This window comes from Bacillus rossius, chromosome 1 (genome assembly GCF_032445375.1).
Source record: "Bacillus rossius redtenbacheri isolate Brsri chromosome 1, Brsri_v3, whole genome shotgun sequence".
NCBI classification, from domain to species: domain Eukaryota; kingdom Metazoa; phylum Arthropoda; class Insecta; order Phasmatodea; family Bacillidae; genus Bacillus; species Bacillus rossius.
In genome coordinates this window covers 211238933-211264139 of record NC_086330.1, presented here as the reverse complement: position 1 = coordinate 211264139, position 25207 = coordinate 211238933, and the positions used below count along the sequence as shown (strand labels likewise).

Here is a 25207-nt window from a genome sequence, read left to right as displayed (position 1 = left end):
TAAGATATTGAGTAAAATGTAAACTTTTACACGCAAACGCTAATTTTGTCATTATTTAATTCGTTATTTTACATTCCATTAACTTTCATTTCGACTTTTCATGATTTTGAGTAGGGCTGGGCCGATGCCGATCACCGATCACAATAATCGGCCGATTTTAACACATCGGCATCGGTACCGATCTGCAAATTATTTACCGATCACCAAACGCCGATCATTACATACTACAGTAGAACCTCGATGATACGTTCCTGTTTCATACATTTTCCCGTGTCACACGCCGATTAATTTTGTTCCCGCCGAAAGTACTATATTTACAATGGTTTACTTTCCCGGAACATACACTTATAAAATAATTAATTTCCCGTTTCATACGTTTTTATGAAGCAAAAGTCCTAAAATTCACAAATGTTTTTTATATTCCTCCTTATAAACTACGTTTTAATGCTTTTATTTTGAAAAACGTTTCATTGTTTACCTTTGCAAACGTAAGAAAATAACTTTATCGCACTATAGATATGGATAGTATCAGGAAGACTATGCACTTTGCTAGTAGCATCTATGGCCAGCACCAAGCGAGACTAGTGGCGCAAACTAGCAATGAAAATGGTGCACACGCTTTACCAAGGCACGGATCTCATATTTTGTGCATTCATTAATCTTTGAACTGAATATACCCGTTTGTTATTGTTTTCTTACGATCGGATTGTTTTGTATTGTACGTTTCTCAAGTTAAAATTTTATTGAAAATTGTTCTGTTGCATAAAGTTGTTTGTAAAATAAAACAAACAAGCAAAAATTTCCGATTATTTTACAATAGCCTAATTTTTAAGTTAGGCTTGGTGCTTTTACATGCTGCAAGATCTGCACTGCATTATTTAGACAAAAACTTAATATTCATTTTGAAACTAACCCACAAAGAGTTATCAAGCATTAATGTTTTGTGTGCATTGGTTAACAAAGTACCTAAATCTTAAATATCAACATATGGTTGACGTCGGCCGGGGCTACGCCCTCCCTAAGCCCGATGTGCCTCACGCCGTCACCACCCCTCTCCACCCACCACCACCCTCTATTCAAACCTCCCGCTCGTGCGTGCGTGTGTGCGTGTGTTTCTAGCCCGGCAAGAGGGCGCTTAGAAGCAGTGCGGCGACCCCCTAAAGTGTTAAGTTTTAATGTGAATTGTAAACCCTTTTTCATTAATTTTTTTGCCCCAGTGTTTTGTTGCAGTTTATTCATGTATTTCTTTAATTTAAATATTACATTACTTAAAAAACTACAGACGTTGCCTGGGCGGACCCGAATAGGCACGGACTTGGACGAGGGTAGGAATGTTTTTATATAAATTCTCAATTACTACGTAAATATTAAAGTACTTTAAATTGCCAGTAATTTTTATATATTTTTTAATGTTTATCTATGATTTACTTAACTTTCGCTGGGGCACGGAATCGCAGAATGTAATAACAGTAATTGTGTTGGCGCGGAGGCGCCATGTTAGTCGAGACGAGCCAGCTCTCGGCCAGTTCATCTTCATCTCCGACCGAGGGCAGACGCGCCAGCACCCCGGGGATCTCAACCGTTGTAAACCACCGATTAAGTAATTCTGCATCTTTAATTATTCTTAAACCTTTTCGTCCGTCAATCCTCGGGGCAGCTCTCGGTCGGCGGACTGTATTAATAATTAATTATCTCATTCCAGTTTTTATACATTGTGTACTAAGCATACTTTATCGCATGGCCACGTGGGTGGACCATGCATTCACTTAAGTCGGTTCGTGCCTCAGGCTTTTTAACCGTTTAAAGTGTAACGTGCGTAGAGGGAGGCGTGTTCGTGGAATTAAATCTGGATGTAAGTAAAACCTGAGTACTTTATTTAACCACGTGGTGAGTGAGCCTACTTAGCCTAGGAGTGTGGCGTGCCCGACGCCTAGAGCGGGCCAGGTCTGGATCTATATAGGGTAGAAAGGGCTGGTAACTCGTCCCCACCTGGGCTACGTCACGCCCTGAGAGCGAGACTCAGCCGGGTCCACGTGCCCTTACACGTGGTGGCGCCCATTCATAACACCTTAAAGTCACCGGGAACGTGCGCGCAGCCCTCATGATATACTGTTTATTTTCAAAACAATTCATCATTAATTACCATGTGTGTCACTGAATTTGTGTATTGCATATTGTGTTGCACTCTTAGTATTGCAGTAGCGTTTAGTTATTTATTTGGAAAATCTTTTGTAGATATTATAAAGCACTTATTTTCAAGACCTGTGAAAAGTGTTGTATGGGTACTTTGGTTTGTGGGGTGGGAAGGTCTAGAAATAGTAGAAATAGGAAATATTTAGCTTACATTATTATATTGTTCATTTTTAAAAACCAATGAACAAATTGTCTTCTGTCAGAAGTGTTAAATAAATGGTAAGTTATCATAAGGTAACTTTTTCATTAAATTTTTTTTTAGATTTTTATTTTTAACATCAAACAAGCTATATAATTCTTAATTTGTCTGATTGGCAATGATCGGCGCCGGTCATCGGCGCAAATGATCGGTATCGGAATGATCGGCAAATTTAGTGATCGGCCCAGCCCTAATTTTGAGCTAGGCTGTTGATGATGTTGCTTGAAAAAATGTAATGTGTGTGTATTTTGCAATTATTACCATATTTAACTGTTTTCTAAGATGCTCATGGCAAAATTTGTCATTTTTTTTTTTGTAATTTGACTTTGTTTTAAATTGTTGGAATGTCCTCTTGTTTCAGAATTTTTTTTAAATATATTGGTAAGGGATGTATAGCGCACGTATTACAGGCACAGCGGATATAAAATGAACAGAACGCGTTGTTCATTTTTTAAAGATAAGGTAACTTACCTAATAGAAGTTTAAACAACTTTAATACTCGCACAAATTCGTCAGATTTTGTCGGATCGCAATTTTGCAGGGAAACGTGTATCGGTTTCAATCGGGATTCAGTATACAAAACGTTTTGAAACTGACATGGAAACGTAGTAATTGTCAAATGTATAAAGTAGCGTTTTTAAGCTCTTGGGTAGTTTCTTTCTTAAACTGGCGGCAGTGTTGACCTACTGTTTAAAACTTTTCCTCAGAAAACCCCATCCCTATTTTCAACTTCAAAAATTGTGGAGGAAAATGTGGGGCATACGGTAAGCGAAACACATTGTCGCTGTGTTCTCAAGGTTATAGCATATGTTCAGCACTAAGCCTATCTAGTTGAAGCCTGTACACATGGGTTTTTAGCCTATACACCCGGGTTTTAAGCCTATACACACAGGTATTTTTTAATATGCACAAAAAAGTTTCTTTGCATGAAAAAAGTAAAACCTTGTCGCTAGTAAGTCACTTGTATTTTACGAAATGTTTTATTAAATGGGCTATATCAGCAATACATTAATTTTGAGTAATTACAAACACTCGCCAAAGTCAGAAATGTCCCTGTTCACATGACAAAGAGAATTCCTACATGCGTGGGAACCAATGCTTGACCCATGCCCTTGATACATTTATTTTACGCATCACACTAACATGACGCTATTCTACACTGTTGTTTATTTTGGGTACACGAAATAACTAATCCAAGCAGATATACCTATATGTATATTTTTATCACTACCGTGAAGTCGTTGCACGCGTGTTAGCTACACGAACATGTGAACTTAATTGCTAGAAACTTGTAGCGCCTAAAGCATAATTATAAAGCTTTATCTATTTTCTCGGCGAGAAATAACAGCTATGAGCCGACATGTAAATTCATTACACGGTGCTACCCTACCTTGAAGTATATTTTGACGAACGGAAAATAACGGGCTTATTTTAGTTCTTATATGAATAAAAAAATCAAATTTAAGCAGAATTATTTAAGTACGTACTATAGGTAGTAAACTCTCGCACAACTGTTTTTCTTATATGTCCGGCGATTTCGGTGCTGTAAAACGCAGCACAAGGAAGCGATTCAGCACCTGACACGTTTTTCTCCTGCTGACGTCGCTAGTTCCGCCCGCGCGTGCGGCCGACCAGTTCAGTCTACACCCGATGCACCGTCAATTCTCTATAGCCTACTCGATGCGTCGTCAATTATACTGATGCTACATAAAGAAAAAATAAATTACAGCATTGTATTCTGAAAATTGCTTAACCTTGTAGAACCTTTATTTTATTAACACTTGCTGCTTCCAAAAATTTCATTGTTTGAATGAGTGAATATTCCCTGATTTTCCAGAGGTTTTGACAGATTCCAAAAGGAGCAGTTTCCACGAATTGAATAACAGGAAAATCGCTGCCAAATCTATCAATACAGCCTATATTGATTTACAAATTGAATTTCAGAACTCTAAGTCAAAATACTGTAGCTTTCCATTGATTGAATTCCTGTATCCAGCATCTGTGAAAATCACTGGAAAATCAGTCATTTGTCGCTAGAATGCACATATTTTATTTTTCATTCGGTAACTGCTTCTGCATATGTTCTGCCAGATCTGAAGGATAATTACTTTCAACTAGCCCATCTTGTCGTATTAGGCATTCAGGTGTTGCTCCTAAAAACAAATACTGCTTGTCAACAAAAAGGCAACAATTATTTATGATAATATTCCCCTGCACATTAATTTTTTCAATGCTGCTTTGCCACCCCTATATTCTTACCATGTTTGAATGATAGAGCTAAAGAGTATGTTATAAATCAAAAAAATAATTACTGCTTGCTTTGAGCCCTTTACGAGACACCTTTCCAACACTTGGAATCAGTTAACAACTTTCACCGCAACTGAAGCAATTTCGCTCAATAGGTCAGTGGAGTTTACACGTAACATTTTTGAAACCCTGGTTACAGTTATTTTAAATTTATATTTCTGTATTGATAACTTTTTGCATTATTAAAGAGGCTAAAGTATCAAAATAACTTTTCAGCTAGCATATTTGCTGCCCTTTCAAAACTATTTGACTGTGTTGATTACGCTCTGACACTGGGTAAAAGTAGAACATTGGGATGTTATGGCGCTGTAAAAAATAAATTATGAAATATTGTCTTCAAACAAAATAGGCCACGAAAGCATTGTGACTGCGACAGCAGCCATATTACTTTTACACTGTGGAATATTGGAACAACTCCAGATTACATTCTAATTACATTTATAGAAAATTTTAGTATTGGAACATGAACATGAAATTAAATAAATAATTACTAAAAACAATTTACATGCTAAGTATTCTTTTTATTGAATTACAGGGCAACGTTGGATTCTACTCTGGAAGACATTCCATCAACTTCTAAAAATGTGATCCCGAATGTATCCTCCAGTCTGGAAGATATTTCAGCAACTTCTACAAATGTGATCCCTAATACATCTTCTACTCTGGAAGAAATTCCATCAACTTCTACAAATGTTATCTGTAATTCATTCTCAACTATGGACGATATTCCATCAACATCTACAAATGTAATCCATAATGCATTATTGAATGTAAATGAAACCAGTGCGAGCCAAGACAGCGTACACGTGGTAAATGAAACGGAAATGTTAGACTGTCAATTGGAAATTATTAATGAAAGTGTGGAATGTGAACCACATTCCATAACTTTAGAAGGGAGGCGAATAGTTAAGATCTCTTCGATGATAGACCAAATTAAAGAAATGGATGACCACAAAACACCTTTTCTGTGTGGATTCAAGGATATGGTCGTATTAAAGGAGCGAAGATACGGTCTGAAGTCCTTCATTGATATGCAATGTCAAATGTGTAAGACCAGAGAACTTTCTTTACAGATCCTCAGATAAATAGCACACTGGACGTCAACATGTCAGCGGTTTCAGGAACAGTTTCAACTGGAGGTGGTCATGCTCAACTGGAAGAAACCATATCTACAAAGGACATTCCGTGCATGACATACAAGACGTTTAGGAAATATCACTATCTTATTACTGATGGGTGGAAGAAAACCGCCGAGGAGGAAATGGCTGCTGCAGCGAAGGAAGAAGCTGAGGAAGCAATTAAAAGGGGAGACATTTATGTCGATGGAGTTCCCATTCTGAAAGTAGTAGCAGACGGTGTGTGGGCGAAGAGATCGTACCGTAACAACTATAGCTCCCTGTCTGGAGAGGTAAGTTAAAATTTTCATTTTCTATCATGCACATCATGCCTTATTGACGTACTTCCTCTCGAAAATATAGTGCCTAATGTTTTGCACTGTAGTTACATCTTAAATTATTTTAAAAAAAAATTACTATATAATTTGGGGTGGAAAAGTAAGAGGAGGTTCGCCCGAGGGCAGGATAACATACCCCGAATGCAAATTTGATTTGTGTCCGTAGGAATCTGCATGCCCTGTAGAATAAAATGAGCTGCAGCCTTGCAATAGAGAAATTAAATAAGTTGAAAGGTGGGGGAAATGGGAGATCTTAAACAAAACCAGCCTGCTAATAGCAGTGTCAGTCATATTCCTCACATACAAAATAGGAATCCGACACCACCGGGAATCGAACACCGTATTGAAATTATGCATACAAAGTTTATTATTACCTACGTATATATCCTATTACCAGAAATCATTTTCAATGAAAAGTTAGCATAGGGACTATGTTAACTAGTATTTTTTTCTACCATGGTATTAGTGCACTTGCTCTGAAAAGATACAGCAATTTAGAAACTAAATTAATGCTAATCAAAACTGCAGCTTGGACACACATAAATCCCTATAATACACAGTGTAAGCTGCGCTGTAACATATTTTGTGCTATAACAATACAAAATTTGGTAACTAGCTGTCAACGAGTTTTTTTTTTTTTTTAAGAAGACAAGAAAATATTTGTCTGTTTTCATGTTACAATTAACTGTATGACATCACTAAAGAAAATGGGGGGGGGGGGGGGGGGGGGGAGTGGCAATGGTTCACTCTACCCTGGGCATCATATCAGCAGAGGCTCCACTAGCTAGAAATTAAAGAAAGTTAATTATAAGGGAATGAACTAATTTTATGTACAAGTTGCTGAAAAATTTAAATTTATGTTAAAAGTAAGATAAAATGGAGGGGAACCCAAACACTGAAGTATGTCCCGAAGATCCTTTGAGTAGACCAGGCATCCTATCATTCGCTAGACTTATTTTATTAAGACTTCTTGTTATATAATTTTGGAAAGAAATGTGGCATTGTAAATAATCATTAACATTGCTTGCGAGAAGTTTTAACACGCCTTTACGTTAAACTTAAAGATTTTAGCCTCAAATACAATATGGCTAGGCAACTTCCAAAATTAAAAAGAAATCACAGCGTAATAATATGTGATATTGTGGGTTACTCGTATGATGTACATGAGAGAAGACAAAAATGTAACTGGTTACCATTTTAATAAACAATATAAATCCTTGTTGTGTTTTAGGCCGCCATTGTGGGATACCACACAAGAAAAGTTCTCTACATGGGAGTGAAAAATAAATGCTGCACTCTGTGTTTCCGGGCAGAGAAAATCGTAGAAGAAGCATGGTCTCATGCTTGCTATAAAAACTGGGGCACAAGTCAAAGCTCAACAAGCATGGAAGCTGCAATCATAGCTGAAGGTTTCAAATCCAGTGAAGCAATGTATGGAGTACGATACGGCTACTTCATTGCAGATGGAGACAGCAGTGTTTATAAAAGGCTTTGTGATATCAGGCCATATAAAAACTTGCCTATCAAGAAAATTGAGTGTCGAAATCACCTCCTGCGAAATTACTGTAACAAAATACGCGAACTTGTGCAGACAAGTGAAAAAGGACGCTACCCAGTAGTACTACGTAAATGTGTGGGACAAAACCTTACGAGACTGAGGTATGCTGTTATAAAAGCAGTATACTACAGGAAAACAGAAGACCATCGCGGTAAAATAATTCTCCTCAAAAATATTTTTAATGCGCCTCACCATGTGTTCGGAGACCACGCTAGATGTGCAAGCTACTTTTGCGACGGTACAGACAAGAGGAATTTCAAAAACTTAGTTCCTGACCTAGAAGAATGTGGCCTTTTTCAAAAAATTAAGGATGCAAATCGGTTACTGAGTAACAATTCATCAAGTCTCCTGGAAGATGTGGACAGCAACTATGCCGAACATTTCAACCATGCTGTTGCAAAGTTTGTAGGAGGGAAAAGAATCAACTTCACCGGAAGGAGAAGCTACGAAGCAAGATGCCAAGGTGCTGTTGTGCAACATAATACCGGCATGGCCCAGTACAAGCTACACAAAAGCATGTTTGGAACCAGTCCATGGGTATTCACCAAAACTTGCCAAGTTAAGAGAAAAATGATAATTAATCTTGACAAACAAAGGCGAAACAAGCGACCTAAAATAAGACGTTGCCTATTTACAGAAAGAGGTCAGAAACTTAAAACAGACCAAGATTATGGCCCAAACGCTCAAGCACCTGACATGCCTGAAATGGAACTAGAAAAGGATAAGCAAAAGTTTTTGGCAAGCCTTAGTCTAAGCAGTGAAAAACGTGAAGAACTTGAAAGGAAAACTAGACAGCAGAGTGAGTCACAAGAGTGGTTAGAGGAACGCCGGAAGAGAGTAACAGCATCTAACTTCGGAAGAATCTGCAAAAGAAGGCCTACAACTAGCTGCCAAAATCTTGTCCGTGATCTACTTTATGGCATGGTTAGAAGTACGCAAGCCATGATGTATGGGCACTTTCATGAAGAACTCACAATCATGTTTTCTTGTTCTTTTAAGGAAAGATAATAAAATTAACATTTTGGAAGGTATAACTAGTTACGTCAAATTCCTAACCTTTGGCATATTTTTTTAAATATACATTTGACAAATCGAATTCATAATTGAATATTTAGTTTATGATTCACGCTACACTTATTTACTACACTTTTTGGACACTTACATGTCTTGTAAGCGGAAACAAATTAGCCAGGAACAAATGAGTGTAATAACTTGGATTAAGCAATATTAATAAGAGGAATCATAATCAATTGTTTATTTCTGGAGTAACACCATATATAGAATTAGGCGCCCAATGTCAATAAGTAAATATCCCACGTTCTACAACAGACTCATTCAGGTTAAGAACATACTAAGACAATGGGAGCAGAAACAAGACAAACATTTTGGAGTAAGTTTTCCATTTCACAATTAATTTCAGAATAAAAATAAATCCCTCTTTTAAATTGTCTAAAACAAAGTTACAAGTCTTGTCCTAAAAGTTATTTGAATGTGCAATATGTATAATTTTTATAATAAATTGTGTATCATAGACAGAGCGTAATATCCCAATGGAAAAATATTTGCTCTATTGATACCTATTATCAGTACTGTTAAGAAATTATTTTTGCTACCTCTTTTTATGTGTTAAACAGCAGTTTTGAATTCTATGCAAAATTGTTTACAGTTTAAAGTGTTCTTACTTGTATGCTTAAAAAAAATTAATATTTTTGTTAACAAATTTACAGATATCAAGTGTTTTACCATAAATGTTGTGGCCATATTCGCAATCAGAAATATAGTGAAAAACAAAGCCATGGACAAGCATTATCCTAAAACGATTCAGATTTCAATTTCCATTAGACAATTTATGAAATTGTTACCAAGCATCTCAGGAAGTTACGTTTGTAATCATATGATGTATAATTGCTTTCATAATTTAGCTATCGATATGAATGTATTACTCCTGTTGTTAAAAAAAACAATTTTACATGTGTAGTTCTGAATATGGAAAGATATTTATTGCGATGATAACTGTTTTCTCAATTTTACTTTACTAGAACTGATATAGTTTGTGTATTTGAATTTATTTATACACGACATATTCAGACACAGGCCGGTTTACAAATGTACGTGTTTTACAATCTAAACAACCTACAAAACCAGATAGCCTAGATGACTTTTAAGGGTTAAATGTATAGTTCGTACAATTATCTTAAATTATCTTAAACTCTAATCAAATCACATAGTATTCTTAAAAATTTATCAAATTCAAAGTAAATACTATGCGAGCCTATAATTTTTATTACTTACTTAATTTTTAAAAATTACAAACAACGCACAAGAAAGAAGGAAATCAGTTTGAAAAAAAAAAATTATGATTGCATGGTAAATAATTGTACATAAAAATTATGTAATTAAACAGGGAGCTTATTAGATAAAAAATACATATAATAAATACAATAATCAACACTGTGTGTGTGTGTGTGTGTGTATATATATATATATATATATATATATATATATATATGCGCGTGTGTGTGCTTGCCTTAGCTTTTGTTTGCTTTATGTGCCTGAGATTATTCTCATTGCAAGTTTTATTAAATGTATATTAAACAATTAAATATTGGAAAAGCAAAAAAATTCAGGCGCAAACGTGTTTTATTTTACAATATTATTTCCTACACCAAACCGTAAAACTACTGAAAAATAATTACTGTATATGCTCACAAGCAAACATGCTCGCTCACACGAAAAATAATTTTTGTAAATAAACTGTATATATAAAATGTATGACTTCATGTAAATATTGGTAACTAATGTACTTAGCAAAAGTATGAGTGCCTTAAAGTAAAGAACATGTTGTAATTATTGATGCTACACAACTATTCAAGCATATATATTGAATTGTCACTAGTATAGAGTGTACTGATTTGTTGCTGCAATGTATGACTTCATGTAAGTATTAGTTCCGCCTGCACATCTATTTCACAGTCCTCGACCATAAAAAGATCTGAACAAACATATGAAGTATCATAATTGAATTTTTCTTTTCGTTTGCAGCGTTGCACTCTTTGGCTTCTGTAAACAATTTCTTTAGGGAATTTGTAATATATGAGGTGGCTGAATTCGTCGTGCACATAAATATGTAACTTTAAATACGCGTGTCATGAGATCGCCTCTGACAGTATGTCCTGTTTTGCCGGAACACAAAAATATATTTGTGAAAGCGCGTGCGTCTTGGCTGGTGGGACGGGACGGAAGCAAGGTAGAGGCGGTAGAATGCACGTGACTTCACTTAACTGCCTGCGCAGAAAGATGCGCGCCCGTCTGAGGCAACCTCCCCTCTTCTAACATTGGACATCATCATCCAAGAAGGGGCGGGCGACAAGAAATCTTGGTAGGGGAGGGTGCGCGCTGAAGAATGTGGTGGGAAGTTCAGCCGCAGAAGGGGAAATGTACTGCATCCAAAGGTAGGGAGTGTAAGACAGAGACAGAAATTCAGAGTGCCTGGTCAAGGTGTCTAGTGACCGGGAAAACCGGGAAAGCCGGGAATTGTACGGAAATTATAACTGCCAGGAAAAATCCGGGAATTGTAACAGGAATTTTTCATAAATCCGGGGATAAAAACAAAGTTTTATTAAAACGTGTTATGCTGCATTTCATTTCTGGATCATCATCGCTGACCAACAAATACCGTTAAAAACTATCAATAAGTTTTAAGTGGGACGCGAGTCTTAACAGGTCCATGCGGCGCCCGGAGACAGCGCGATAGACTTGGCAACACTGCTTGTGTGACTCACCCACGCGAGCGCACGCACACACACCAGTTCACAATCTCTCGTTCAGACGTCTGGCGCCGTCTAACAGCATTCTGCCGCCGTTTTCCGCTATCCAGTGTTTGTGTTTCGTTGCAATGCGTGTATGTGGATTATTAAGTATTTACAGTAAAACGTAAGTACTGCTTTAATTTTCCAAAGTGGAATATTTGCATTCAGAGGTGGCGGAATTTGTTGCTAATAATTAGAGACCTGAAAAAATCGCGATCGCAATAAACTCGAAAAATAACGCGAGTTGTAATGTTTTGAAGTTAAAAGCGATTTCATAATTTTTTCAGACTTTTTCACGAATTTCTACGAATTTTGCATGAATTTGTGCATTTTCACGTCTTTCCCATCTCAGAATACAACACCAAAACCACCCGATATCGTCACGTACCAAGCTTAGCTGAAAAACTACACGTTGTGCATCGAAACAGCGTTACGTATGCCTATTTTAACCGCTGCTGATTTTCATAACCTCCTTTAAAATGTCCGGGAAGGTTGCTGTCTATTGATAAGTAAATTCAAACATATTCTGTTTGAATTTTTATACTCTTAAGTTTTAAATTTAAAAGGTAAACCAATTACAAAACAGAATCTCTGTAAAATCTTATTTAAACATTTGGTTTCGGTTCAGTTTTTTTTAATTATATGCAGTCAAATAAAATTGCAAATAAAAGTAAAATAACCTCGCTTTTTGTTGCAAATTTTGCGAAAAATAACACCGCTTTTAAGAAAAAATAACCACTCTTTTTTCAGGTCTCTATATAATAATGTATGCATTGACAAAACACATTTCTTTGCGTTGTTTGGCGTTCAGTTTCCTTGCAAAGGTCGTATCCCTATGCCTAAGCAAAATTAAATACTTTTCCAACAAATAAGTTACCTTATTTACCCGTGTAAACGCCCCATTCTAAACTTAAAATATTTTAGAGAGAAAATTTTTAATGTTCTTTTGTTTACTCTGGAAGGCACAGTACTCCATCAAACTGCGTGCGCACATACATTTCACTAGTCAGTAATTTTGTGAACATAATTCTTTTATTGATAGCCTCATTGATAAACGTAATAAATTGAAATAGTGATAATAGGCGGGAGAAAATAGCTATCACGTGCGTGCGCTTGTCCCGTTCCTGGGTAAACATACTGTATTTCTTTTGTACAAATTGTAAACACAACTTTGCAATTTTCGTGCCTTGTAGCTTCCAGAAATTATATAAAATTTACTATCTTGCAATATTATGTGGTTTGTTGAAACATTTTTTTGTCCGTCACCCGATGTCTGGGACATCGAGGTCTGAGATATATAGGGTTTACTGTATACCTGACAATACCTGCTACAGATATTAACATTTTGGCCAAAAAGAATAAAGATTACACTACATTTTTGTTAGAGACATAGTATGAAGCATTCACACGAGTAAATATGGTAATGAAAAATTGAAGTTACCTAATAGTAATTTTATAATTTTTAGGGACTTGAAATGGCTCGTCGGGTGAGAGGGAAAATTTCGTTTCAAACGGATTGGAAAGTAGAATTCCCTTGGGTTGAAGACATCAAGGATGATCGTCACTCTGCTAGGTGTGCAGTCTGTGGGACTACTTTTTCCATTACTTCCATGGGAAGAACAGCTCTTACAAGCCATGCCAGTGGAAACAAGCATAAGAAAAATGTGAGTAGTGTAGATAAGACAGCGCCAATTCAAATTTGGGCTACTACATCTGCCCCTGAAACATCTAAAGCATCTGAACCTTCACCTTTACCATCTTCATCTGTAATTCAACCTTCGTCAGCTGCTGTTATTCCTGGTGCGAGTATGAATCTACCTGCTGAAGATTAGTTAATCCCGAAATCTGCTTCTACAACCCGCTGTTTGGATAATTTTCTTCTTAAAGACGATGTGACTCGTGCCGAAGCTTTGTGGTGTCTTGAAACGGTGATGAATCATAACTCCTTACGCAGCGCTGCTAGTAGCGTAAACATGTTCAAGCGAATGTTTCCCAACGATCGTGTTGCAAACAATATGAAACTTCAAAAAGATAAAATTTCATATGTCATAGTTTATGGAATTGCTCCTTATTTTTATGATAAGTTGAAAAGTGTTTTGAAAGAGTGTGAACATTTCGTGTTGGGTTTTGATGAGAGTGTGAACAAAATTGCACAGAAACAACAGATGGACTTGTCTGTCAGAATTTGGGACTCAAATGTAAATAAAGTTATGTGTAGGTATGTAACATCCATCTTTTTGAATCACGCTACAGCTGAAGATCTCTTACAAGCCATGAAAACTGGCTTGGAAGGATTTGACATGAAGATTATCCAATTATCAATGGATGGTCCTAACGTAAATTTCAAAGTACTTAGGCTTTTACAGCAAGACAGCAGATCTGACCCAGAATCCCCACAGTTACTAGATATTGGTTCTTGTGGTTTACACACAGTGCACAATGCCTTTAAGACAGCCATCAAGAAATCTGGTTGGGAGATAATTGAGTTTCTTAGAGCCCTTTACAATTTGTTTAAAGAGGCTCCAAGTCGACGAGGAGACTATACAGAGGCTTCAAACTCACACGTGTTTCCTTTGAGGGTTTGCTCAATTCGTTGGATTGAAAATGGCAAAGTAGCGAGGAGAGCAATGGAAATATTGCCACTTGTTGAAAAATATGTCAACATAGTCAAAACCACAGCAAAGGAACCATCTTGTAATAGCTTTTCTGTTGTATGTAAAGCCCTGCAAGACAAACTCCTGCAAGCGAAAATAGCTTTCTTTGAGGCACTGGCAAGTGACGTTGAACCATTTTTGGTAGAATTCCAGTCTGATTCTCCAATGGCACCATTTCTTTTCGATAGTTTGACATTTATTGTAATGACTGCTATGAAAAGAATTGTGAAAACCGAGATTATTGAGAAAACTCCTCTTCACAAAATTGATGTTTTCAAACAGAATGCAGATAAGACTTTTGTAAATCTCAAGGATGTGAAACATGTTGAGCTTGGTTACAGTACCCGTGCAGCACTAAGGAAGTGTAAGAATGCCTCTGAGAAAGATATTTTAATTTTCAGAAAAGAGTGTCGGAATGTCCTGCAATTTTTTGTGAGTAACCTGTTGCTGAAGTCTCCTCTGAAGTATTCTCTTACCAAGGCTCTTACTTTTTTGAACCCTTATCATATTTCTTCCAAAGATAGTTGTGTAAAACAACTTACTACTGCTCTTGACCACCTCCTTACGGCCAATCTTCTGCCAGCTAGCACTGTTGAAAGGGCTGATAGAGAGTACAGGTTTCTTTGCTCGCAATCAAATGTCATTGAAGAAATGAAAACCTACTCTAAGTCTGAAACTCGCTTGGATACCTTCTGGGTGCAGCTTATAGAAGGAAAGAAGGAATATGAGAACCTCTTTAAAGTAGTCAAACTACTTTTAATTTTGTCTCACGGCAGTGCTAACATCGAACGAGGATTTTCAGTGAACAAAGAAATTTTAGTCGAAAATCTGAAAGAACCATCACTCATAGCCCAGCGTCGTATTTTTGATTTTGTTAGTAATGAGCCGGGTGGACTGATGAAGCTAGACATTCCTAAAGCCATGATTCATGCAGTGAGGAATGCTTATTCCATGTACAGTGAGGCACTTGCAGAGCAGCAGTGTGCAAATAAGAAAATTTTCAAGCTAGCGGAAGAAAGAAAACGTGCAGCTACTGAGATCAAACAGCTTGAGGCGAAGAAACTCATGTTGCTTGAGGATGTACAGCGTGCAGTATCTGCCATCGATGAGAAGGTGAAAGATCTTAAAAAATAGTATAGGGCTGTGTATTGCATGACACTATACAGTTAAACTTCTCACAGTTTTGTACTAGTGTGACTATGGACCAAACAAGCTGCAAGACAATTACTATCGAACCAGGACAAATGAAAAATTCCAATGTTTTAATAATGAATTTGAAGTTCCAACATTTCCAGTGAGAAGGTAGGCCTGCATATGTCTTTGATGTTTATAGCATCTTTAGATGATCATTTTGTTAAAATGCTTTTTCTCATTACATACAGTAGTAATTTAGTAATTTATTGCATTTGTTCAATTTTGCATGTACTATCATGATTTTGGGGTAAAATTTTATCGCGTATGATTTACATGTATTCTTTTCATTTTTGACATGTACAGGAATGTACAGGAATTGTACAGGAATTTTTTCTGATCATTTCCCTAGACACCCTGCTGGTGCACAGCTAGGTCCAGTAGAATCTTAAACAAGCAAACGCTGAGACCGTGTTGGGGAAGATGAAATCATTCATTTCGCAAATAGAAAAAGTAGAGTACGTTTGGTCAGACCGAGGAACGCTATTCACCAGTGCTAAGTGGCAGCAAGGGATGCAATGTTTAGGTGTGATCCCTACTACTTCTTCTGTCCATCATCCTCAGAGTAATCCTGTGGATAGGCAGATGAGGAATCTAGGAAATATGCTTAGGCCGTATTGTCACAATGCCCAACAGAGCTGGCGAGATTATATCCCGTTGGTAGAATGCATCCTTAATCACAAAGTACACAGTTCGACAGGATTAACACCCCATGAGATCATTACTGCGGAATGATCAGAGGTGTTACTGATCGCCATGTTACCCGACCATGATAGAGACACAAGAGCAAGAACCGATAAGCGAAGATATGAGGGAACAAATAGAGAAGTTTGTTAGAGCTCGTATACATCTAGCTGCAGAACGTCGGAGTAAGCCACAGAAGCTGAAACGAGTAACAAAGTTAAATATAGGAGACCAAGTGCTTAAACAAACTAATCCCGTTAGTAACATGTGAAAACAGGTTACGAAGAAGCTGTTTTTATTGTTTGAAGGACCATTTCAAGTTTGAAAACGAGTAAATGAGAACTGTTACACTCTCAAGGAAACGGACAGCGACAAGGTCATTGGAAGATTTAATTTAATGCAGCTAAGGCTTTATAAGCAACCTGAGGCTTAGATACACTGATCTATGACGTATATGTAAGAGATAATGTTTGGTCGAGTCATCAGTGAAATTCGACATGAAGCAGATTTATTGTTTGACTTTAATTAATGTTGTTTATCCCAACAGTATAAGGGAGTACTATGTTGCATCGCTAAAACAAGCACGCATGCTGGTGGCTAATTTTGGTGTCCACTGTGTCATAGTACCAGTGAGGACATTTCTGTGCATGGAGCACTTATCGACGATTTCTTTTGTCCACTGAGCATGTAGGCCAGTGCAGACAGTTGTCGCTGATATGCGTTTTTCTTCGTCGATGTTTGTCACACCTATAGGTAGTGGTGTGATTTTCTATTAGCCAGTGCGCAAGTTTTGAGCCATGCCACATAATTATTTGATTATTGAAATTATTAAAGAATCTGATATCGTCTTAATGTCTACGTCATATAAGATTTGAAGATCATGAAGATTGCTCGTCAAAATCCAGTAGCATTAGTCGAGAGGCGTCATCCAAGAGCCAGCTGTTAGTCAAGCGAAACACATCACTGTTACACTCTCATCTTAATACTTGAGAATAGGGATGGGATGGGTCGGGTCGGTTCTTCGGTTCCTCGGTTCCCCAGTTCTAGGCCCGCGGACCGGAACCGTTTTCGGGTACTGAAAAGACCGGTTCTTTAAAGTTACGGGGTTAAGGTTCATTTTCAGTATTTCCACTACACTTCAAATTTAAAGCACAACCGTTCGGCATAATTATTGTTAAGACGTGGTACAATGATTTATTTAATGGTGTTTTCGATTACGTATAATCGTATAAATAATACATAGGTAAATAAAACATTCCGCATATCTAAAACAGATGTTACCGTACGTACATACCTCAGGCGTGACTCAATGCGCTTAAGAAAATTGATGCAATCACAGCCATAACTATGTTCTATATTATATTTAGTGCCGGGATAACTTTATTCTGTATGTAAATGTATCACAATACAGATAATTGGAAAATTTTCCGAAATTTCCGTCTTGGTCATATTATTTTCATTTATTTACGGTAATATGCCGCGGCTGCGCTGCCATGTTTTTTGTGAACATAGTGACCAACTTGCCATGGATTACACAACTTATCATACGTTTTAACTTATAAACGGTAAACTTTATATTACCATTCCAGAATTAAACCATATGGTTTTAAATGTATGTGAAAATTGAAGTAAACAATTAACACCCTTTTAGATGTTACTTTAACATGATACTTATTTTACCGTAATTTTTCAACACATGCGACCAATAATACCGGGATATTGGTACACACCCAGAACTTCGACATTTTGTTTTGGCTACTGTCGTGGTTTAGGCGATAAATAATTTGTGTTATTGGCACATAAATTAATAAAGGAAGTAATATATTCAGATTTGTGTATGAGGAGTTTGTTTCGTTGCAGTAATGTTGTCTGTGTGAGAACATTTTGTTCTTGATGCAGATGAGAAGTTTGCTATATGCGAACATTGTATAAAATACTACCGATGAGACAGTAATTTTTTTTTCTTTACTTAAAGATTGATTATCCTCACAACCAATGAGACAGGAACCGGAACCGAAAAAATTACAGAACCGACCCATCCCTACTTGAGAACTTTTTTGAGGTCTAGTTCACATTACCATCCTTCCTTCAAACCTACGTACATATCTGAACACAGCTCCGTCCTTATCACACTTACCCATATACTACTTCGTTTCATTTCTCCTAGCTTTGACATTCTATTTACGATTTGTTCCTACTCAACACTCCAAGTTATTTCTCTTTGCTAAGTAAAGCAGCCAATATTTCATTACTCTCGTTATGAACATACAAATCAGATGAGATTTAATTTAACTAGTGCTGGGTCGAACCCATTTTTATCTCTCGAACCGAACTCGAACATTTTGAATAACAGTTGACTAAGTAAACAAAGAAGTAGCCTACAAATGATCAATACGATTTTTAAATTGTACGAGTCCTTTAGACTGTCTATTAATATTTTCACGCAGTTAAAAATTTGCCTTTTTACTAATTTTGGAATTTATTTTTTTTTTATTTTTTTGTGCTCATGCACAGGGTTTTTGTGCATAATTTTCTGGGAATATTAGAAGTGGGAAAAGGACAACAACTTATGTTTGTATTTGCTCGTTTTTAGTAAAAACCTGAACCTAACTCTAAAATTATATTAAATTATGTCCAACTTTTATAATACAGTAAGTAAAAACTCTAACTTTTCATACATGTTTATTATTTTGATTTAAAACACAATTTCAAAACATTTAAACATTCATTACTGCAAACATTGTTCCATACAAGTCATCAATACTGTGTTGTCTCAAGCAAAATACTATATTTAAAAACCTTACATACACCGTCATTTTCAGCAGCATCCAGTAAAAATAACTGAGCATTTTCCATGGTTGAAATAAAGCAAAACATTAGGTAAAACTATAAACAACTGAATATCATAAATAATAAATATTACAATCTCCTTGTCTAAAGCAAAACACTATAATCACAAAAACAACAATAACAAATTAATAACTCTACATAAAGTATTTTCAACAGCATTCAGTAAAAATAACTAGGCATTAGCGTTGAAAATATGTCTTCAAGCACATTTGATCATTCACTTTTTCAATACTAAAATAAAATACCTCTTATCAGCCACACATGACCACAACTCATGGCCATAGGCGTGCGCAGATATTTCCATTAGGGGGGGCCCTGCTAAATTTTTAAATCAAGCTGAATTTAGAATGTTAAATAGCCCAAATACATTCACTCATTGACTTGTTTATAATTTTGTGCAGTATCAACGAGATATGTTTACTAGTTAAATATCCGTATAATTTTACAATCTTCAAAAAGTGTTTTTTTTTTTTTTTTTTTTTTTTTTTCCATAGACAATGTTTAAAGGGTACTTACAGATTTTTCCCCCTCAAATTTTCCAATAGCTTGTTCCAGATCTACCTTGAAATGAACTTCTTTTTAGTGAATGCAAACACAGCAATTCAGACAACAGAACTTTAACAAACCTCTTAAATTTTTTTTTTTTGCTTTGAAATACAACCATTATCAAAAAAAAATTAAAATAAAATTCTAGATGACACAGACACTCAAAAGGTACATGTTTTTTAAACCACAATAGCTTGAATTTTCAACTGACCTTGTTTTACAATGAATGATTGTACAATCCATTAAATTTTAAAAACATTAAAACATATTTTGATTTATGTGGTAATATATTGTATTCAAGTATTTTCAAGTTAACTCAAGGCACTGATTACCAAAACAAATTTTAACAAACCTGCAAAATATTATTATTTACATGGTGATACATTCTACTTAATAATGTTCAAAATATCATAATGTTCTTATAAAAAACACACATTTTAACAAACCTGCAACTTATTTTCATTTACATGGTAATAAATTCTACAAAATTACGTTAACGCAAACGTTATCTCAAAGTTCTGATTACAATCACAAACACAATATTAAAAACCTGCAAAGCATCCTATTTTTTCAATCAATTACTAAATGTAATAGACTCAATAAATTGAGAACAGTTTATATTACAAAAATAAATTTTTAGAAACATTCTACTGTATTTAATTACATTCAAGTTAACCCAAAGTTATGGTTACGAACACGCAAAAAAGTCAAGGTAACTAACTCTCAACAGCTTGGAACTATCTATCATAATTTTAAGTTGTTTTCCAATTAACAGAATTATAATAATATCCAGGCAATTGTAAGTTAAACAAACCGGCAAGCATTTTTATTTATCTGGCAATACTTGCAAAGTTTGAGTGTCACAGTGCTAGGAATATACGAATATTAACGAACGCATTAGAGAAAATGCCGATCTGAGTGATTACATTAGGGGGGGCTATGGACAACCTGGCCCCCCCTGTAGGCACGCCTATGCTCATGGCAAAGAAAACTTGAATGAGGAGTTATTACACGCTTTATATTAGCTTCACCTGTATGTTTGTTTGTATGTTTGTTTGTATGTTTGTAACCGACTCCTTTGGGTGCGATTTTGACCCACTTTATACGGCCAGATTTCATTCAAACTTTGTAGATTTATCGAGGACCGACAACAATACACTAATTTGATAAGATTATTCCATTAATCAATTTGCAAAATAAGATTTTTGTCAATTTATATAATTGGTAAAATGAAACAAAGACATATATGTAAAGAAAGCCATTTCTCTCATGTGCGAACTCTTGTCTTTCAGTTTGTCTTTGGCGCGATATAAACAAAGCCTACTAAATATTGTGACATTTAATTAAATGAAAAGTGAGAGTGGGTTATGATTATTGTGAACAATATACTTTCTTGAAGAGAATATTATCTATATTTGTAAAAATATGAAGAAAAAAAAACCCTGAAATAAGGGCTTTAAATGTTGTTTCTTTCGTTAAATAGAGAAACACAATTACGTCTTTTTTTTATTTTACCAATTAACCAAGAGTGAAACATTATTAGAAAACAACATTTTATGCAAATATTTCACGAAACATGGAAAAATTGAGGTTTGATTTTGCTGTGAAACCAACAGCAGATGGGAAATCAAACACCATATGCATAACCTCAATAGCTACACCTGATAAGCAGAATTTTGAAATTCAACTCGAACACCAATCTGCAAATCTACACCAAGCAGTTACAAATACTCCAAACTATACCAAGGTCATTAAATCATTAAATAAAAGACATCAAACACGTAAAATATGGATAAGTTTGACAGATCGAGATGATATATCAAAAAACATATTTGGATAGAGAGCAAAACTTACGTTTAAGTATTTTTACCTGGAAGAAATTGAGGGGAAAAAAACACTTTAAAAATAAACCAAACTAAAAAGTAGAAAATAAATAATTGTTTAAAAAACTAAAAAAACACGCTTTATATATAAAACCAAACTAAAAAATAGAAAATAAATTTTAATAAATTTGAATTAAGAATAGTGTACATTTTTTTATAAATATAAATTAATAATAGTGTAAATAAGAAAATAATGTATTTTATTTAAAAAGAAAGCGTGGGGTGCTTTTTAAGATATTATCGATATGATAAACCTTCTACTCATATCTGTCAATAAAATATTTATATGTATTGACACCATGCACCCCACGCTTTTTTTTAAATAAAATACATTATTGTCTTATTTACACTATTATTAATTTATGTTTATAAAAAAAATTACACTATTCTTAATTCAAATTTATTAAAATTTATTTTCTATTTTTTAGTTTGGTTTTATATATAAAGCGTGTTTTTTAGTTTTTTAAACTATTATTTATTTTTGGGCACTGGTTTTCAGGTTGTCATGTAAGAATGTCAACATTTCAACTGAACGTGGTCCAAGGCTCTTTCTGCAATTGGTAACTATTTGCCCAGCCTTAGAAAATAGTCTCTCACTGCTGACAGATGTAGCCGAAATTGCCAAGAACATTTGAGCTACTGGAGCAAGGTTGGAGTACCTATGGCTGTTATTCCTCCACCACAACATTGTGTCATCATTTGGTGCAATGATTGGCTGATTAAGGTATTCAGAAATCTGAAAATAAGGAAGTAATTTGTATGAAGCAGTAGGAAATTACTAATTATTTCAAGCATACATGTATATCAATTGGAAAAAAAAAAAAAAAGATGAAATACACACACATACCTCTTTCTTTATAGTGTCTTCAAACTGTTTTGGTAACTGTTTTTTTTTTTTAGACACGTGCTGTCTCAAAGCTTCCCAGACTACTCCTGTTTGAGGTTCTTCAAAGTTGTCTTGGGCCTTCGGTTCTTCTATAACATCTGTAACCTCTTCCCTGCCTTTCTTAAGTAGTTCAGTTTCCTTCTGCAGAAGTATTTGAGCACGTGCGAGTTCATGATCCTCTAAAATAACACCTTTAAACCTGGGATCCAAAATCATGGCCAGCAAGTATGCAGAGTCTTCTTGTAAAGCATGAAATCTTGCCTTCAGGGAATTCAAGAGACTCTTGGTGAAAGATTTCTCACACTTGCTTGAGGTTTCCAAATTTTCTCTCAGCGTGAACTCTATTCCAAAAACAATTGGCAAAACCATTGAAAGTGTAGGCACGGATTCTCGACTAAGTTCAGTAGTTGCCTGATAAAGAGGTTTTAAACTGTCCACATACGTTTCAATCACCTGCCAGTCTCTGACAGTTATCTCATCTTTCCCACACTGTGGATAGTCTATGCAGATGGCATCTTTCTGCTCAAGTAGTCTTTCCAGCATTAGATAGACACTATTCCATCGAGTTTCAACCATTTGCTTCAATTTATACTTTGGAAGCTTCAGTCTTTCTTGACATGCTTGCAATCTTTGTAGTGCAACTGTGCTGTGCTTGTAGTGGCCCACTAGCACTCTGCATTTTTTGAGCACAGGTTCCATATTACTCTCTCTAATTGCATCGTTTATTACAAGCTGCAACGTATGAGCAACACATGTGAGGTGTTTCACCAGTTTTCCATTGAATGCAGCTGCAATGTTTCTAGCATTGTCTGTTACAATGAAAACTTTCTGAAAACTGGTAATTTCGTCTATATCCCAAGTAGAACATACCGACTTCACTTTTTCATAAATGGCTTTTCCTGTGTGCTCTCCAGGAAAATATACACATTCCAATGTATGGTTGCACAAAGTGAATGTGTTTGGCACATAATGAATTGTCAATGACATATAGGATTAAGTCCAGAGGTCAATCGTCAAACAAATCAAAGTAGTTGTTTTTATTTCTTCCGAAAGTTTCGTCAGTGTCTTGTATTGTAAATCTCAGGAATAACCTTACTTGACAACTGCTTTCGTGTTGGTGGGGTGTATTTTGGTTCCAATACCGAAAGCAAAGACCGAAATCCTTGATCCTCAACTATAGAGTATGGTTCAAAGTCAAGTGCAATCATTTCGCCAATTTTTTGAGTAATTGTTGTTGCACGTGTACTGTCGGAAGGCAATGTACTTTTGAAAACATCCTGAAGTCTAGTTTGGAATTTATCTGTTTTTGCTTTCTTTGCTTTCTGAGAACTCTTTTCATCATTTACTTTATTTTTTTCTTCCTTGTATTTCTCATAATGCCTGGGGTGTTTTGTACTGAGATGACGTATTAGTGTTGATGTTGTTGAGCCTGGAGTTTGCAAAACTTGGTTGCAGATATTGCAAGAACTGTTTTCCAGTCTTTCATGTTTTTTTGAAAAATTTCCAGATTGGTGTTTGATTACTTCCACCAGTTTGACTACTGCAAGCTGGAGCATCAAAATTAAAGTGCTTGGGTTCATTTCTTTCCCTTGTCCGTCTTTCAGTAGGCTACGTGAGAATTTTTGCTCCCCTGGAAAACCGTTAATGTAGATCCTTCAAATTCTTCTGTGCATCCAGTACATTGTCTCATCCTGCACAAAAAAAAAACCATGATTTATTTCAGGTGTTTACACTATCATGGTACCCATCACATGGTGGTAGAATTGAGATGTGTGTTCCATCTATTGCACCAATTGTTAGGTATTCCAAACATATTTTCGAAGCCTTCGGTTATTAAATGTGCTTCCATTTCATTTGGCATCGTAAGATACTCATCCTTAAATTATTGGCACTGTATTGAAACTACAAAATGGCTTTCATAGCATGAATGCACAGGTAATGTGATGGAAAATGAAATCAGCGATTTCTCGTAAACTATTTGGAACTTTTTTATCTCCAGTATTTTTATTTAAATCAGGACGTTTTAGAGAATAGAATTTTTTTGACTTTTCTTTCTGACCGGCCGCTCAACTACATATGTACCTTTTGTTGAAATAATGCAAGTTTTGCACACATAATTGATGTACGAAAATGTTGAGCTCCCTTTGTTGTGGAGTTCTTTATTGCGCCCACTTTCCTAATAAATGAAATACACCCAACAATAATTGGCATGCAGCCAAGAAAAATCAAGACTTTTCCCTTATCCATTTTATTTTCGTAGGGGAAGTATTTCCGAATGGAGCAGAATGACAAATCACCTGTTTGTGTTTATTTAATTACGTCTTTATTTGTTTCACGTGAGCCAACATAAATTTCAATGTCGCGACCCTCATAACATGCAAATATATCGAGCGAATCGAAGTCGTCTTCAATTGGATTGAAATATTGCATAGAAACGAGTATTGTACACAAACTATATTAGATATCCGAAACGTTTTAAACCCGACATGGAAAGGTGGTAAATACTATCTGGACAAAAAAAATACAGTATCAGCAATTATTTTTCTCATTTTGGTGGATCCTGAATACGATCCGATACACAAAAATATCGGCAATATCGGTACCTGCCGATCCGGATCGGCACAGCTCTAGTTAATATAAAGAAACACAATTTGACAGTGGGAAGCTACTTAAAAATGCAATTACCTGTAGGTACACAATGAAAACGTAACAACACAATATTTTTGTAAGGAAATAAAAAATAAATAACACAGTTTTGAATGTCGGACTGTTGAGAACAATAAATAAACGTAGTCCTTTTACAAAGCGATGCACCATGCACCAACCATGAGCAAAACGCAAAACAAACAACGAAGTTAAAGAAACGGATGAACGAAAGATAATGTACGTATTTTCCGAAGGTTACAGCTAGAGCTGTAGCAAACCGTATGTATTCGGTACTGAGTAACGGGTGCGCCATCTAGCAACGAATAACGAAACGTTACACACGAATGC

At 35.7% G+C, this 25207-nt stretch overlaps 2 protein-coding genes across 9 annotated transcripts in view; both read left to right on the top strand.

The window, feature by feature from the left end:
• The window catches only part of LOC134527267 (peroxisome biogenesis factor 2), a 386335-nt gene that overhangs the window by 270008 nt on the left and 91120 nt on the right, over nt 1-25207 (top strand). The gene's annotated exons all lie outside the window — the stretch shown is intronic.
• LOC134527266 (uncharacterized) lies at nt 10373-17027 on the top strand. Its single transcript, XM_063359788.1, has 2 exons — nt 10373-11643; nt 12986-17027. The coding sequence occupies exon 2, from the start codon at nt 13451-13453 to the stop codon at nt 15305-15307; it is 1857 nt and encodes a 618-aa protein (XP_063215858.1). The 5' UTR covers nt 10373-11643; nt 12986-13450; the 3' UTR covers nt 15308-17027.

Coding starts and splice junctions, on each gene's coding strand:
- LOC134527266 (XM_063359788.1), top strand. CDS start 13,451: ATGAATCATAACTCCTTACGCAGCGCTGCTAGTAGCGTAAACATGTTC.